At 38.4% G+C, this 16,679-nt stretch overlaps 2 protein-coding genes across 2 annotated transcripts; both read left to right on the forward strand.

Annotated features, from left to right (window-relative positions):
• The first annotated feature begins 2,648 nt into the window (after positions 1-2,648).
• On the forward strand, positions 2,649-9,024 carry slc25a43 (solute carrier family 25 member 43). The gene is given in 7 exon segments (XM_029440921.1): positions 2,649-3,093; positions 5,173-5,269; positions 5,271-5,415; positions 5,536-5,708; positions 7,445-7,487; positions 7,490-7,578; positions 8,316-9,024. Coding segments are annotated over 7 exon segments (1,032 nt in total). The 5' UTR covers positions 2,649-2,821; the 3' UTR covers positions 8,529-9,024.
• A 793-nt stretch (positions 9,025-9,817) lies between these two features.
• slc25a5 (solute carrier family 25 member 5) lies at positions 9,818-12,344 on the forward strand. The gene is made up of 4 exons (XM_029442203.1): positions 9,818-10,032; positions 11,136-11,622; positions 11,706-11,846; positions 11,946-12,344. The coding sequence occupies exons 1-4, from the start codon at positions 9,922-9,924 to the stop codon at positions 12,101-12,103; spliced, it is 897 nt and encodes a 298-aa protein (XP_029298063.1). The 5' UTR covers positions 9,818-9,921; the 3' UTR covers positions 12,104-12,344.
• Positions 12,345-16,679: the final 4,335 nt, after the last annotated feature.

The raw sequence follows: 16,679 nt of genomic DNA on the forward strand, positions 1-16,679 counted from the left end.
GGCCCCCCCGTACAGCCGCCCTGGTATCAGGCGCCCTCTGCTGACTGCCGTAAGGTTACCCCGGATTCTCAGACTGCTCACAGTCTCCTCCAGCAATGCACTTCAAAGTGGGAGATCAAGGGTTGACTTGCGCATGACATCCAGAGAATGACAATGCCTCAGCCAGCCTACACCTACTGCTACGTGCCAGTCCCAGAGACACAAAGGCATACAGGCTGCTCCCGCACTACTTTGCTGCATGGAGGAAGTTCTCATTCTGGAGGGGTATATACATACAGGAAGAAGGCAGTGCTCTATGTGTATTCTCTATGAATACTGGCGGGTAAAGGCCATGTGAGGGGCAGAGGAAGGGCAGCAGAGGAGACGGGGTGGCAACAGATTCTCGGTGGTGTCCTGTTTGATTGCTGAAGCATTAATTGATAAGATAAGAAGACATTATCTTGTGTGTCTCAAACCACATATGACAGTGAGATCAAAGAAAAGTGAAAAGTGATCAAAGTGAGCTCTTTTATTGCTCCGAGGACCAACACTTTTTATTCCTACTTCTTCTGTCGGAGTTAGTTATGAAGTAAATTAGCTTCCATGTCCAGCGTCTCATCCTGGCTCTCAAGATTGTATTGATTTGCTTGGAACACAATTCAAACACCTCTGGACTTTAAAATAGTAGCCTGGTTGCCTGAGTAGCTAATATGAATTATGACTTTGGTGTGTATACATCTCAGGTCAGTAATAAATTCTGCACTTGTTTCTTAACCATCACTCAAATGACCTCCACTGCATCAAGGTTGGTTCTTGAGCGTTCAGAAGTGAAAGCTAGTTTCCCATTCACACACACACACAGACACACCCTTTTCCACCCCAGTAGGCAGCAGGAGGGGGAGAGAGGGAAAGCTCTTGTGATCCGGCTGTCATTTCCTCTGCTTGGCTCTGTTATTCCAGATAGCCTTTGTGGAGGAGCCAAGTGGTCCAGCCGCAGACAGAAGGTGGGCTCCTCGCATGCAGCTGAGGTTGTCAGCCCGGCAGGGGAGGGAGGCCAAGACCAGGAGAAAAACAAACATGGTGCTGAAACAAGACAGGGACAACAAATCAATGCTGATTAATACAGTAGGAGAGTAAATCAGACCGGATTTATCTTCTGTCACTGCAGATGGAAAAAGGAGGATATTACAAGTAGAGCTGCAACTATTAGTCCACCAATCATTTAGTCGATCGACAGACAAATTGTTGCCAACTATTTTGATAATCTATTAATCCTTAAACTAATTTTTCATGCAAAAGTGGCAGAAAATGTTCTCAAATATGGAGATTTTGTGCTTTTCTCTGTTTTGTATCATATTGAACTGAATATCTTCAGGCTGACATTTAAAGACATTTAAAGACATCACCGTGGACTTTTTCACTATTTTCAGACATTTTAGAGATCAAACAGTTTATCAATAATAAAGAAAATCATTATTTGGCTTTGAACCAAACCTCTTCAATCCATTACTTTTATTTTATTTATTAATCGATTATTAATTATTAATTATTAATTATTAATTATTAATTATTAATTATTAATTATTAATTATTAATTATTAATTATTAATTATTAATACGTCTAAGTAATGTCATGCTATTTTGGGAAAGGGAATGTCATGAGACTTTTCTCTCAGTTGCCTATCCTAAAAAGTAAATAAAGGTTATTTCACCCCCAGTTATGTATACAAACCAAAAGGTTGAAGAATTGCGCCGCCTATAGATAGAAAGTTGCCCCATCAATCCCTCAAATACATGGTTTCCAAATAGCCCTCAAGGGCACCCCTGACAGGTCACCTGAACATATGAGGAATACTTTCATCCAAAGTATAAAGTATATATAGTATATATATATATATACTTTTAGATATTGTCACTCTGGATGGGGCCCTTCGGCGAGTATTTTTACTTTTGAATACTTATGTCCATGTCAGTAGTGGAAGAAGTATTCATATATTTTACTTAAGTAAAAGTAGCAATACCACAATGTAAAAATAAAAGTTCACAATTTGAAATCTTACTCAAGTAAAAGTAAGCCTACAAAACTATTAGACAGAATATATTAATATTAATATCATTAAAATACCTAAGTAAAAACACTCTTTCAGGACTATTTCAGAGGTGGGTTGCTGGGTATCTTAATTCATAATAAATCATCATAATTCATTAGGTAATTTATATTTTGTCTTAATAATCTGAATCTGCAAAGTAATTAGTAACTGATGGTGTCAGATAATTGTAGTGGACTTGACTTCCAAACTGTAGAAGTATCATACAATAGAAATACTCAAGTAAAGCACAAGTACATCAAAATTGTACTTGAAAAGGCTTGAGTACTTGAGTAAATGTACTCAGTTACATTCCACCAATGGTCCATGTTTGTCTTAATATTTTACTTTAATACTTTGAATATAGGACTTTTATATTTGAGTATTGGTAGGCTACTTTTACTAGAATAAAGGATGCGTGTATATTTATTCCATCACTATTTATAAGTATGAAGACACATCTAGGCCGAGGATAACATACTCTAATGTGTGTAATAATTGATTTGCAAATTGAAACCAAGAGCGCCCCCTCGTGTCACTGACACATTAATCCAGCTCACCCCCCAAGCACTGGTCAAAGTGACGTGTTGTTTTGTCACATATCACTGCTGGTCTGGACGGGAGACAGGATGCCTTCTCAGCCTTTTCATTTAGTCATTTATGTCTAACCTGCTACAAACAACTCCCCTCCTGTCCATCGGAGAAGCCTGAAAGCATTGCAGGAAGCAGACAGCTCAGCGGGGAGCCAAACAGAGATGGCCTCGCTGAAAAAAGACAACAGACTGACGAGTTCTCAGAGCTTCATGTGCGTCGGTTTCGCCGGGTTTTTCAGTAAAACCGTCACGTCGCCCTTGGAGGTGGTTAAAATTAAAAGTCAGGTGGGCACGTTTCACTGTAAAAGAGGTTTCTGGCAGAGTTTTCTCTTCATCTACCAGAATGAAGGACTTCGAGGATTTTGGAAAGGAAACCTCGCCTCTTGTCTGCGGTTGATCCCCTACACCGCAGTTCATCTCACAACATACAAAAAGTAAATAGTGTTTAATACAAATCTTTTTTTCTCACAGTGTATCGACTTAAAACACCTCTTGTTTATGTTTTTATCTGTGTTTTGCTTAGTCTTTATGCTAAAGAAGCTTGGTCAGCTGGCGTTAATTTACCAAGTTTGTTTGGCCAACAGTGTGGAAAGAAAAGTAGAGAACACTTAATAACTTCCGTAGAAGAATAATTGATCATCAGGTTAAATGTTAATGGTTTGACACGTCAAAAATAACTACGAGGTTCGTTTAAATAGTCTGTTTACTTCTTTCTGTAAAGCTAAAGATATACTTCCTGTTTTACTGCACCTTCTATTTTCAGCCAATCAGAAGGCAGTATTTGCTCAGTCGATATGTAACAAGCCTCGGTTCTTCTCCTGCCCTGAGATTTGTCTCGCAGGCAGTCTGTTTTACTGAAGTCGACTCACAAAAATCTCATTAAGTGTTTGTAACGATTAGTTCATTACACAATTAAGAGAAAATAAATTGGTAACTATTTTAGTTAAGTTAGTATAATTCTGATTCTTTGCTTGAATAATTGATTAATTAACTAATGATGCATTCAGATATTTTGTTCTGTCATCCAAAACCATAAATATTCAGTTTACAATGGTATGTTGTGACACAATTTACCATTATCCAAGAATTGCAGCTCCTGCGATTTGGATACTACACTTGGCCATATTACGATTTCAATAATATTTCGATCAATTGGTCAGCCCTAATTAGAAGTTGAAGAAAAGCAGCAAATAATTATTTTAGCTGTTTCCTCATGTATAAGAAATGTCTGATGAATCCATAATCATTAGTCGCTGTAGATTTTTCTGTAGATTGACTTATCATTTAATCAACCAATGTTTCTGTTTTTTGATAACTTGACTTTGACTTAATATTTAAGTAATTATTTTAAGCAAACAGGCCAATAATTTGCTGGTTCCAGCTTCTCAAATGTGAATATGTGCTGGTTTTCTTTGTCTTTGGTGACAGCAAATTGGCCAGGAAGTGTAAAGTTATGTTCTGGACTGATGTCTGGACAAAAAAAAAAAGAATAATATGCTGCTGGATATGAAAATGTGTGTTAGATGAAGGCATTATATATGTGAACTAATGTTTATACATATTTATGTATGGTTGATTCCTTTGGGGCGAGGATGTGTTGCCTGTGAGACTTCACTCAGGGAAATCATCACCTCGCATATCTGTTGGGTTACTACAGGACAAAACATGCCGCAGTGCCTACAGCGTGTCTGGTATATCATCTATATATGCATATGTATGTTCCCATTCACGCTTCAGGTCACATTGTGTAAGCAGCACTGCATCCCGACGTGGCTAACGAATGTCCTGTAATGTACACCATGTTCCAGGAAAAGAAACCAGTTCCTCTTTGGCTGACGCACACAAATGGCCTCAGTTATTAATTTGCCTAAGTGTAGGCGACCGAAACGCAACCCTAACAATATCTAACTCTCTTATTACTCACTGAAACAATAAACTGTCTGGCTGTTTATTGTTGGATATAATGAGCATATTTTTATTTACAATAACAAAACTATGGTCATCATCAATATCATGTAGAGCCACATGTTATTGTTTGATTTCTTACATCCTTCTGCTGTATTTGTGTGTATAAACAATGAAACTATTTGTTTTAGCTGAGTTTGTACTAATGCAAAGTCAACATCAACTGAGTTCAGGGGTTTAATGTTTATTTTGTTGTTTATATTACTGAGAAATTGGGATGGGCATTTTAAAGTAAATGATGTAGCAATACACTAAAAACGTCATCAGTAGATTAAGAGATAATCCAAATAAACGTTTGTTTCAACCTTCAATTGATGCCAAACCGAATACAATGACAAATTCCTCACATTTGAGAAGCTTGAACCGAGAAATATTTGGCTTTATAAATTATTTTTATTATTAAAAATAGCTACCAATTGATTTTCATTAGTCATATCTGACTTATCGCCCAGCCCTACTCCCTAAGACAAATGACTCAATCATTCACTTGCTGATCAATGCAATCCGTACAATTAAGTGTCATTAACTTTTCCTTCCTCTGTGTCCAGGATAGTCCACCTTCACATGGATGAACTGGGCTTCATCTCTCAGTGGAGAGCCATATTCGCTGGTGGACTGGCTGGCGCTGCTGCTGCTCTGACCACAGTACCCTCTGGAGGTGGTAGAAACCAGGCTCATCGCTCAGAACTGCAGACAGCCCACGTACATGGGCGTAGTTCACACTCTGTCTAAGATCTACAGGAATGAGGGGCTGCTTGCTCTCTACAGGGGCTTTTCCCTCACTTTACTGGGTGCGTTTGCATTTTACTAGCAGTCATGTTGGTCCGAAATGTTATATATGCACTTCTTTATAAAGGAATTTCTGTTCCTCCTGACTACTGTAACTTACAGTACATTTAATTTGTCTACAGGTGCATTTCCCTATTCTATCGGATGCTATGCAGTCTACATGAACTTGGACAAACTCTGGCAGGAGCCTCCTTTTCGCTTCACCCCCCTCCAGAACTTCATTAATGGCTGTCTCGCAGCAGGAGTGGCCCAAACCCTCTCCTACCCTTTTGAAACTGTAAAGCGGAAGATGCAGGTAATTTACCACCAGAGCATTTCACTTCCTGCTAGTAGGTTTGTTTGTTTTTGAAGAGAACTGAAACAGACCTATTTAAACACAGTACAATAAAGTAATGATGCCTGCTCTTTGTCAGCTACTCACCCTATGATCATTAGGCTCCTGTCACTAAGAGTTGTTTTGGCAATTAGTTTTTTTTATGGTCTTTCAAAGGGATTTTCTTTTTAGCAAGATTTCTAAAACTCTTTCTATGTGACTTTTGAACTGCTTACGGATAATGCTGGAAATACCTTTTAATAGATATTTCAATTAAATCGACTGATCCTCTTCATATGTCTCTTTTATAAATAGTTTTTCATCATTCCTACCTGAAATATTTTATAAAAAACTGTAAACAAATAAAACAAGTTTACAGTATAGCAGTATACTGGATGTATTACCACCTTTAGTCCACAAGGGGGCAGTGGGCATGTACCTAAATTAAGTTGAGTCTTGGTCACTCAATGTTTTTGAACATGGAAAGTTTAAATTCTTCCTTAAAAATAGTAATTGACCTTGTTATTTATAGATTTGGGAACTGCATCATATGTGTTTATAAAAACACCTCAGTCTGCACCACTTTCTCCTGAAATGATGTTTGAGATGCCTTCTGTATATTGGGGAGGACACATGGGGAACAATGGCGCTGCAAAGGACAAAATACTACATCCGGTTTTATCCACCTATTATTAGCAACCACAAGGTTCATTAGCAGCTGGGAATGTGAATGTGTCCCGGGTCTGCAGAAGCCGTGATAAGTTCTCTAAAGATAGCCGGTCACTATCATACGGCAGGCAAATTGAGAGTTGTGTACGTCCACCACCATGCACTATAAATTTACAATGTTACATAATAATTTAACTTGGGGATTCAGCTTTTGTGTGTGTCTCAGAGTTAAACATTAAAATGTTGTGCAGAGACTAGATGATAGGGAAACATCAGAGGATGTTTGCAGAAGCTTAGAGTTGGGAAGTAGTGTTTAACCTGCGGGTAAGCTTAATGTTCCCTCAACAAATAAAGTGGTTTCAACAGTCTTATAGCCTTATGGCGGTGTGTTTGAGACCTTGAGACTACTAAAGATACATTTCAGATTTATATATTTTATTAGATTTTTCTCCTGCCCCTATATTTACTTTTGTAATAATGTTTAATGTTTAATGCATTTATGTGAAGTTGATTTTTGCAGGTTAATTGCGATAAAAGATTAATCGGTAGATACCTTCCTAAACAAAAACCGCACACACCTTTCTGAACATTTGGCAGCCTTATTTAAAGTATATAGGTACATCATTGACAGCAACACAGGGATGTGATCATTCAGCAAGAAGGCCTTTAAAGGATACAACACTGTGTTGGTAGTGCAGTCTTTCTTTTCTTTCGGGTTTATACATGTATAGGCAGAACAGGGGATTGGAAACATTGTAAATAAATAGAAAATATCTGCAAATAGAATAAATAACAAAAAAGACACAGTATCAGAGTTAATCATAGAACAATCCTAATTAGAGCAGGAGTGTCAACTTTACTTTGTTTGCACTACTTACTAGCAAAACTGCTGATGTGCATATACAGTATATAACTTAATTAAATCTTCCACAAAAAGGCAATAAGTTCGATCTGTCTCGTCATACTTCACTTCACATTTCCGGTTATTACTTTACAGACACATAATGACTTTTCGCTGCTGCTCATTATCACTTTCATTCTCTTCTCAGGCGCAGAGTGCCCGTCTTCCCCATCTTGGTGGAGTTGACGTCCATTTAGTGGAATGATTGACTGTTTCATACAGGTTGTTAAAAACAAGGGCGTCCTCTCACTGTGGAATGGCCTCACTGCCAACACGATAAAGGTAACCTTTCACTTATTTATCAATAATATCTATACCTCAGCCACATTTTACTCCCTATCAATCATGCAATAGAGTACTGGTCTCTTGTGTTTTGGAACTGAAATAACTGCACATGCTCAGAAACACGAGGGACTTTATGGCGCGAGAGAATTGTGCCCCATGGCCTACGTAAAAGGGAGAGTAATGACGGGTGAGGGTGGGGCATGGAAAGCAATGTCTAGTGTGTCATTCATAGCATAAATATCACAAACAAGCTGCACAAAGTCTGTCCCCGGAACAGCATGATCCACTCTCCTATTTCAGCTGCAAATGTCACATTAGTTGGATGCTGTTTTACAAATGAAAGACCTGGTCATGCTGCTTTTATAACAAAACGTCAAGCTGAATGAAAATAATTTGTATGCACATTAAGCACACTTTTAGTAATAACCAACAACCCTCTCTGAGGATTTATGGTCAATTTAAAGGAATACTTCACCCACAAGATGACCATCTGTATATCAGTTACTCACCCCGTGTTACCTTGAACTTTGTTTTTCTCACATGTCTAAAATGAATTGAAGTAAATGGGGGGGGGGCACGTTTAACAACAGCAAAACTATCAAGCAACAAAACAACTCGTGCAGTATAATCCAAGTCTCCTTTATCCAGTTGCGTGCTCACTACTTCCCAGACGCATGCATTTTTGCAACAAAAAGTCTCAAGTGTATTAAAAACATCCTATAATTCCTTCACAGATTGTTCCCTACTTTGGCCTTCTTTACACGTGCTTCGAGATGTGTAAGCAGGTTTCCCTTTACCGCAACGGGTACATCGTCTCACCCCTGAGCTACAAACTTGCACCCGGGGTCGACCAGAGCCTCGGGCCGTACGAGCTGGAAGAGGCGAAGCAATACTTGAAAAACAGGAACTTTGGATCAGGGGAGTCGTCTTTCGGAAACCGCTGGTGAAACTTCACATGAGAAGATGTCTGGTAAAGGCAATAGTGACTTCTGACCACACTTGACCAGCAATATTAATTACTTCAGAGGCTTTTGTCTGTTATTAAATAACATTTCAGGTTTCAAATCTTCATAGGCGTTAACATACATTACATTATGTTAGCAACGGTCTACCTCTTTCAGAAACATCTATTAATATATTATTTGTGTTTGAATTCACTCACTCTTCATCTCTTTCCATGTTTTTAACTAAATGTTATGTGCCTTGAGCATTAACTATTTGTTTTGGGGCTTATTTCAGTTATTGACATCGAATAGTGCCATTCTGTAGTTCATTCAAATGCTCTTCTTCTCTACTTCTGTAATACATTATATGTTTAATGTACAAGAAATGTAAAAAAATATTGATGCTTCCTATGTTTGAGTAGGTTATGATCAATCGTGTAAATATGCTAATATGATGGAAGTAATGCACTTAAAACATTAAACTGTTACAGAAACAATTTTCACTTTTGAAGTGTTCTTTTCTAAATCTTGGTTTTATATTTATGATCTCAATTGATTTAATCATGGAGATAAAACGACCTCCTCATTGCTGAAGCCAAAGAGGTTCACGATGACGAGCGTCATTTCTTTCTTCATTTTTGACATTAATGAGGGTGAATGACTCCACTTCACCCTGTAGTAAAAATGCAATTCAATGTCAGCTAGTATATAAACTACATTACAAAGAGCACCAGGTACTGGATGATGAGGGCTGAGTCAAGACTAAAATATAAATAATTGATAATAAATAAACAACAATAACAAATAAATAATGTGTAATTTGTTTCCAATGATTATTCTTGTGTTTAGTGATCATTTGTGCTAACAAGCAACATTTCTCTACTTGTTATATAGTTAATAATGTCTGCTGGCAGGTTTGATCAGTCAGCTGATTCAATCATGTCCTCTGTTTCCATACAGTGGGAAACTGAGTGACAGCATAGAGACATTAACAGATGGGATGACCTTTACTCTCCATAGCCCTCAGCTGATTCAAACTGACATTTGAAATGACTTTAATTCAAAATCTCATCCAAAACTTCAAGCTACCTAACACTTCTGTTGAGATATGATTCAATCAGCATATCTAAACAGCTTGTCAAGTAAGAAAGTTAAACTTTTTTGGTCTTCTTAAGAGTTCACTTTAGTGATGAGACGGAGGGCACCGCATCTGAATCAAAGGACATCAGTTAACCCCGCCCACCTCTTCCTGCAGCCGACCAATCAGACGCGAGAGTCGAAGTTTACTGTCCCTCTCGCGTTCAGTCTTCTTAAATCCACTCTCCCCTAGATTGGAGTCGGCCATTTCAACTCCACCGGCAAACCCCAGCGACTAAGTGACTGATACAATCTGAAGATGAATGAGACAGCCGTTTCCTTCGCCAAGGACTTCTTGGCTGGTGGTATTGCCGCTGCTATCTCCAAAACAGCTGTAGCCCCCATCGAGAGAGTCAAGCTTCTCCTCCAGGTCAGTGTTAACATAATTATATCATAAATATAACCATACAGTCTGCCTGCTAGTGTGTGCAACAGAAAAGTAGTTAATTTGAAGCATCTTCTTGCAGTCAGTACTAAATCATGGAGGGGTGCATGGTTAAGAGTAGAAGTTGGAGTCTGAACATAGCACCTCCGTCACAGATTGCTGCACAGATGAGGAAGGAGTATTTCCGAGGCGCGTCAGACCTGTTGCGTAGTGCACCTGCCACCAAGCTGCAATCTCACCAAGCAAAAATAAAGTGTTTTATTAAAGGCAAACATGGCCATCCGCTGTGATCATGGTGCTCAAAAGTGCTCATCTTCCATGACAAGTCTTTAGTTTGGCTTGACAACTCACAGCCAAGGTCGCAGGAAGGTTTGAGCCATGGCACCCCACTGCTGCATTTGGCCCTGGCTCAGCAACAACACTTTGCAGGAGGGGCTGGGAATTGTTGAATGGGTGCCATCAGAGTTGTACTCTGGCACGTGAATGCAAATAGTGGTGGAAAGTAACTAAGTGCAATTACTGAAGTACTGTACTTAAGTACAATTTGGAGGAGCATGCATTTTACTTGACTACTTCCATGTTATGTTACTTTCTACTTCTACTCCACTACATTTATTTGAAACTTTGAGTTACTTTGCAGATTCAGATTATTAATAGAAAATATAATCAACAAATACATTATATGATGTATTTGTCCCTTTTGTAAAAGCTTCCCGGCAATATACAGAATATAGTAAGAAATAAGCTCCACCTTTACCAGCTGCAACATTAACGTACACATTAATGCATCAATAATGCTAATACTTTTGTACTTCTACTTAAGTTCTTTTTTAATGCAGGACTTTTACTTGTAACAGAGTATTTCTTCACTGGTATTACTACTTTTACTTAAGTAAAAGATCTGAGTACATCGTCCACAACTAGATGCAAATAGGAGTCATGATTAGACAAGTTAGAGAGTTAACAGGTTAAAGGTCATGTGCTCATTCGCATTGATTTAAGAAATAAATGTCAGACTTGATCTGCTTACCCTGCCTTCTTCGTTTTAATATCTCTAATGTACTGATGTGTCTCTGCTGTAATTACAGGTACAACATGCCAGCAAACAGATTACAGTTGACATGCAGTACAAGGGCATCATCGACTGTGTCGTCCGTATCCCCAAAGAACAGGGCTTCCTCTCGTACTGGAGAGGGAATCTGGCCAACGTCATCAGATACTTCCCCACTCAGGCCCTCAACTTTGCTTTCAAGGACAAGTACAAGAATATTTTCCTTGACGGGGTGGACAGGCACAAACAGTTCTGGAGATACTTTGCAGGTAACCTGGCGTCGGGCGGCGCCGCTGGAGCCACGTCACTCTGTTTTGTCTACCCCCTCGACTTCGCCAGAACACGTCTGGCCGCCGATGTCGGCAAACCCGGACAGGGCCGTGAGTTCAAAGGCCTGGCAGACTGCTTGGTGAAGATCTCCAAGTCTGATGGCATCAAGGGTCTGTACCAGGGCTTCAATGTGTCAGTACAGGGCATTATCATCTACAGAGCTGCTTACTTTGGCGTCTACGACACAGCGAAGGGTGAGTTTTCATCACCAGGCATTGCAAAGTTTGATGTCTCTTGTCTCAGTGGACTTTAGTTAACCTTCCTGTTTCTCTTATAGGCATGCTTCCAGACCCCAAAAACACACACATCTTTGTCAGCTGGATGATTGCTCAGTCTGTGACTGCGGTCGCTGGTCTCGTGTCTTACCCCTTCGACACTGTCCGTCGTCGTATGATGATGCAGTCTGGACGTAAAGGAGGTAATGAACACAACATATCAAAGTATAACTCTCTGCTTTTGCTGCTGTTTTTAGTAGGATAAACATTTGACGTCTTTTGTAATTCTGTTTCCCCCTCAGCCGACATCATGTACTCTGGCACCATTGACTGCTGGAAGAAGATTTCCCGCGACGAGGGCGGCAAAGCCTTCTTCAAGGGAGCCTTGTCTAACGTGCTCAGAGGCATGGGTGGCGCATTCGTGCTTGTCTTGTATGATGAGCTTAAGAAAGTCATCTAAGTTGTTTTTGTATGTCCACTGTTCATGTTGTGAAGTTTAACTGTAACATATCTTGTACATTTGGAAAAACTTAAATGCCACGCTATATTTATAGGGACCAACTAGTATTTTCTACTAGTTGTACTGGGGGAATCTGTTATGCACTCTTCTCATGGCCCATGCTTTTTTTTTTTGCCTCTCACCAGAATGTTATTCCCTGAACACAGGAACCTTGCCCAAAAAAGAGAAATAAACGCAACCTAATAAGTAAACCTCCTGCCTGGTTTTATAATGTAATGTCATGTATGAAGGGTACCATTACAGACAGAGTGACAGAGCATCCTCAGCCGTGTTGCTTCAGGATGTCATTTGGCAGACTCCTGTATGAAATGTAATTTTAGAGCTGCAGAGGTCTCACAGATTGTAGTTGGGAGCGAGCCAAAATCAGCTGAGAAAGTTGACCTGACAATATGTCAACCAAGGCGTGCTTGCAGAAAAGTGATAGGTAAGAGGTCAGGAGTTTTCCAAGTGTATTTCAGATATATTGATAACTCGGCAGAAGTAACTTCCTGCAGAAAAGTAACCAGGATTACCTGTCGCGTGGAGGATTAATCCGACCTTCTAAATATACTTTCATCTCCTGCCAAGTCTCTTCTGACTACAACTGGTGATACTGAGGACTTTAACCTTGAGCTGTTTGACCATTCAGCAGTATGACACACCTGCTACATTTATTTATTATCAGGGTCATGTGATCTATAGATCTCAAGTCAATTAAAGTGCGTAAAAACTTAGTTCTAGCTATATATTTCAGCAAAGAATGGTTTCATAGTTGTTTTCTAGGCTTGTGTTGGTGTGTATTTTAAGAGGCGTCATAAATGTAATTCCTGATGATAGATGATCTTGCCAGTTTTAGAGAAGCACATGATTGTAGCCAACACAGGACTGGACATGGCGTGCTTCTTGGCTCTCTAACAGAGTGTGTACGGGTCATTTTAGAATGCAAACTCTGCCCTCGTGCTGCCTTTCCAAATACGGGACATTTGTATCCAACTCTCCACACGAAGCACATTTTTTTCTTTTTGACATCTGAAGTGTACGGAAGACTAAAATCAGAGGAGGAAGATATTTGTTTTGTTTTGCATTTCGAGAATAAAGTCGAAATGTTGAGAATTAGGAATAAAGTTTGACTTTATTCTCAAAATGCTAAAAAAATAAAATCTTCCTCTCATTTATTCCCCTTATGCCTGTCTCTAATACTCTACCGTAGAAGTTTCCACAGCGACCTCCGTTTAAACGTTTTGGGTTCTTAAGCATTGATATTTCAGTAATGTACTGTCACTTTGTATTATGAACTGCATGCTGAGTATAAGGTCACAGGGCCACTTGGCAGCTTTGATCAGTCTTTAGACATTTTCATATACCAATTAAAAAGCTGCTGTCACCCTGAGAATATTATCTATCCATTTCAGGATGAAAAAAATTAACATGATGTTTAAATTAGGAAGCTATTAGACATATGGCGTGGTCTGACATTCTTATTAGCATAGACTTGGACAAATGGCAGAGATGCCAAGTTCTGTGTCTGCAGCTGACTTATACAATCACAGAAATCCACAGAAGTACTTTTATTGAAAGTGTGACTACATAAATGGAGTCCATGAGAATGCGTTACATTAGGGTGTAAAATATTAGTCCAGCTTTCAACCATTATTCACTCTCGCAGTTCATGAAAAGTTTAATTCTGCTGTATTTTTTCCACAAGTCTCTTCACTTATTGATCACATGAAATGTCCATAATTAACACCCAAGGAGCTATCACATTAGTACATTAATACAAATGAATGTTTCTCACTGTATTTAGTGGGATTTCTGATCAGATTGAGTCTACTTCTTTATTTATCCCCCTTTATTGTGCATACACATGTAGATCATTTGGACATACTAATAAATACAAAGGCAACAATGATAACGGGACAGCATGTGAACTAAATGGTTTAGTCTGCTTATAATAAGAGTTAAATATCTCATACATTGAGATGAATGTGGTCATCCTGTGAACTTCAAAGCACACGTTTGTAAGAAGTTTGCAGACGCAATCATTGTGTCTTGTGCTCTTAACCCACACTGATCTTGAATGGAGGACAGCCTCATTTTAGCAACACTATCAGATTACATGATTTACTCAGCTGGGCGTAGTCTAATCTCCTTTCAGTGATTCAGAAAGTCTAGGACGTAACGGCTAACCCAGGGAAATCAGTTTTAATATGGTTTTGACCCCTCCATCTCCAAAAGTCCCTCTCAGCAGGTAGCACATAGTTAATCCTTCATTAAGCAAGCCTCTTTCTCCAGCTGCTCCCTTACAACTTTAACAAGGATTTGTGAGTGTGAAGCAACTGGCTGTCTGGCTTTAGATACGCTGTGCCTCCCACGAGGTCAAGTCGGGGTAACAAGCATCGTCTACACATTTTCAGTGTGCATTTATTTTGTTAGTAGACTGCAATGATCCCAAATGTGCACTTGAATATATTAATATTTCTCAGTATTCAGAGGCAATAACACATGTCCTGTTTATGCACCGTTTTGAGCCTTTGTAAGACCATAATTAATTCATAATTATTCATTATTAAATGTATTAAAACGTTTGCATTTTCCCATGCAAACCTATAACTGCAGACCAAATCACAAAGAGGGTATTCATAAGGCATCCGAAGGGCAAAATATTTTAATACTACCGTATCATTTACTAAATCAACTGATTATTATTATTATTATTATTATTATTATTATTGTTACATTACTATTAATATTGTAGCTGGTTGAGGTGGAGATAGTTTTTAACTACCTTACTTTATATGTCAAATATATGTTTATATGTTGTTTTATATGTAAAATCTTAATTTGTTAAGTAACTATAACTGTCAAAATAATGTTGTGTGAAAACGCAAAAAGTACAGTATTCCCCTCAAATGTAGTACTTCAGTATTTGATTAAATATGCTTATAGTTACAATGCATTGATGGTCAGTGAGTGTGTATCCACATGGAGATCACTGAGCTTCAGCCCTTCACATTAAAAGCCCTCTGTGAGGCAGCCTGTTACGTAATTTCAGCTGTTAGACTAAATTACGTCATAAATCCACCGGGTCATGACCTCAGTGGTTTCCACTGATGAGGAAAACCCACACAGTTAGATTATTTATCTCTGCACTTTAAAGACAGGCGGGCTTTTGATTGCACGGCGGTAATGTGATGCCCTTTAGTAGGTTGTGAGCATCATATTGGTCATTTAATACCACTAATGGTCTATCTTTAGTGTTTCACCTCATGCCTGATTATTGTATCCAGTAAATGTTGTTGAAGTTTATTTACTCCCATTTCCTTCTTTACAGACATATTTTTGACAGATGTCTGCAGTTGGCTTTGCTGCGCTGTATGTTGTTGAATTTACACTCAACAGTGTTTTCCTTATCATGTTGTGTTTTGATTGATAGGTTATTCTGATGAAACACTATCATTGTGTTTGTGTAAAAGTCTAAAGCAGTTTGGTCTGTTCTGCTCTGTCTAGTAAGTTGAAGACAGTGTTAGCGCCACCATGTGGAATTTAACCTGTCTACTGCGACCTTAAATCAGAACCAGGTCTATTGCCAAACATTACTGAGTAACTGAATATGAGGAATACGCCTCGAATGTGTTTGTTTGTCTTTAAGTTCATCTTAATTATCTGCCTGTAGTGTATAATGGCTGAATAATTCAATCGTACAATAAAACGTAACAAGTAAAGCTGGAGTTTAATGTCTGTTCTCAGTTATTTACTGTAAAGAATTAAAAAAGAAGAAAACTGTGAGTTGTAATGGAAGGAAAACGTCTATATATCCCTTAACAGTGGTGGAAAGTACACTTACTCAAGTACTGTAACTAAGTACTTTGAAGTACTTGTACATGAATATTTACATTTTATGCCTTTTTATACTTCTACTCCACTACATACATTTGTTTAACAGCTATAATTAGTTTTTAATTTCAGATTAAAACATTAGGCTACATCAAAACACATTTATACACTTATATAACACAAATAGTAATTGTCAATTGATATAGATATTTTACTTAAGTGAGTAGCAATACCACAATGTTCAAAACTAAGTAAAAGTATTAGCCTCAAAATATACTTAATATATCAAAAGTACTCATTGTGCAAAAGGGTAATTTCCGAATAATTTAAATTATATTATTGTATTATAAGTATTGATGCATTAATGTATTGGTTACTTTGATGTTGCAGCTGGTAAACGTGGGGATGATTTTAATTACTCATACGTATCTTAATCCGTAATAATATATCATAATGTATTAGTTCATTTATATTTTGTATTATTAGTCTGAATCTGTAAAGTAACTAAAGCTGTCAGACAATAGTAGTTGAGTAAAAAGTACACTATTTGCCTGAAATATAGGCCTACTGTATTCATAAATGGGAGTACCCTGCTGTCAGCTGGCCGCGACCTGTAGATGGCATCCTGCTATAATCAACAACAGGCACGCGGGGACTTCCTGCAGCCAATCACAGCTCCGCTTCAACCAGTTTAATAAAGTTC

This window comes from Cottoperca gobio, chromosome 10, assembly GCF_900634415.1.
Source record: "Cottoperca gobio chromosome 10, fCotGob3.1, whole genome shotgun sequence".
NCBI lineage: Eukaryota > Metazoa > Chordata > Actinopteri > Perciformes > Bovichtidae > Cottoperca > Cottoperca gobio.

Bases quoted from the DNA above. Each gene is read 5' to 3' on its own strand.
- slc25a5 (XM_029442203.1), top strand. From the start codon at position 9,922: ATGAATGAGACAGCCGTTTCCTTCGCCAAGGACTTCTTGGCTGGTGGT. The intron at 10,033-11,135 runs GTCAGTGTTAAC...CTGTAATTACAG, and splicing joins GAGTCAAGCTTCTCCTCCAG to GTACAACATGCCAGCAAACA. The intron at 11,623-11,705 runs GTGAGTTTTCAT...TTTCTCTTATAG, and splicing joins CGTCTACGACACAGCGAAGG to GCATGCTTCCAGACCCCAAA.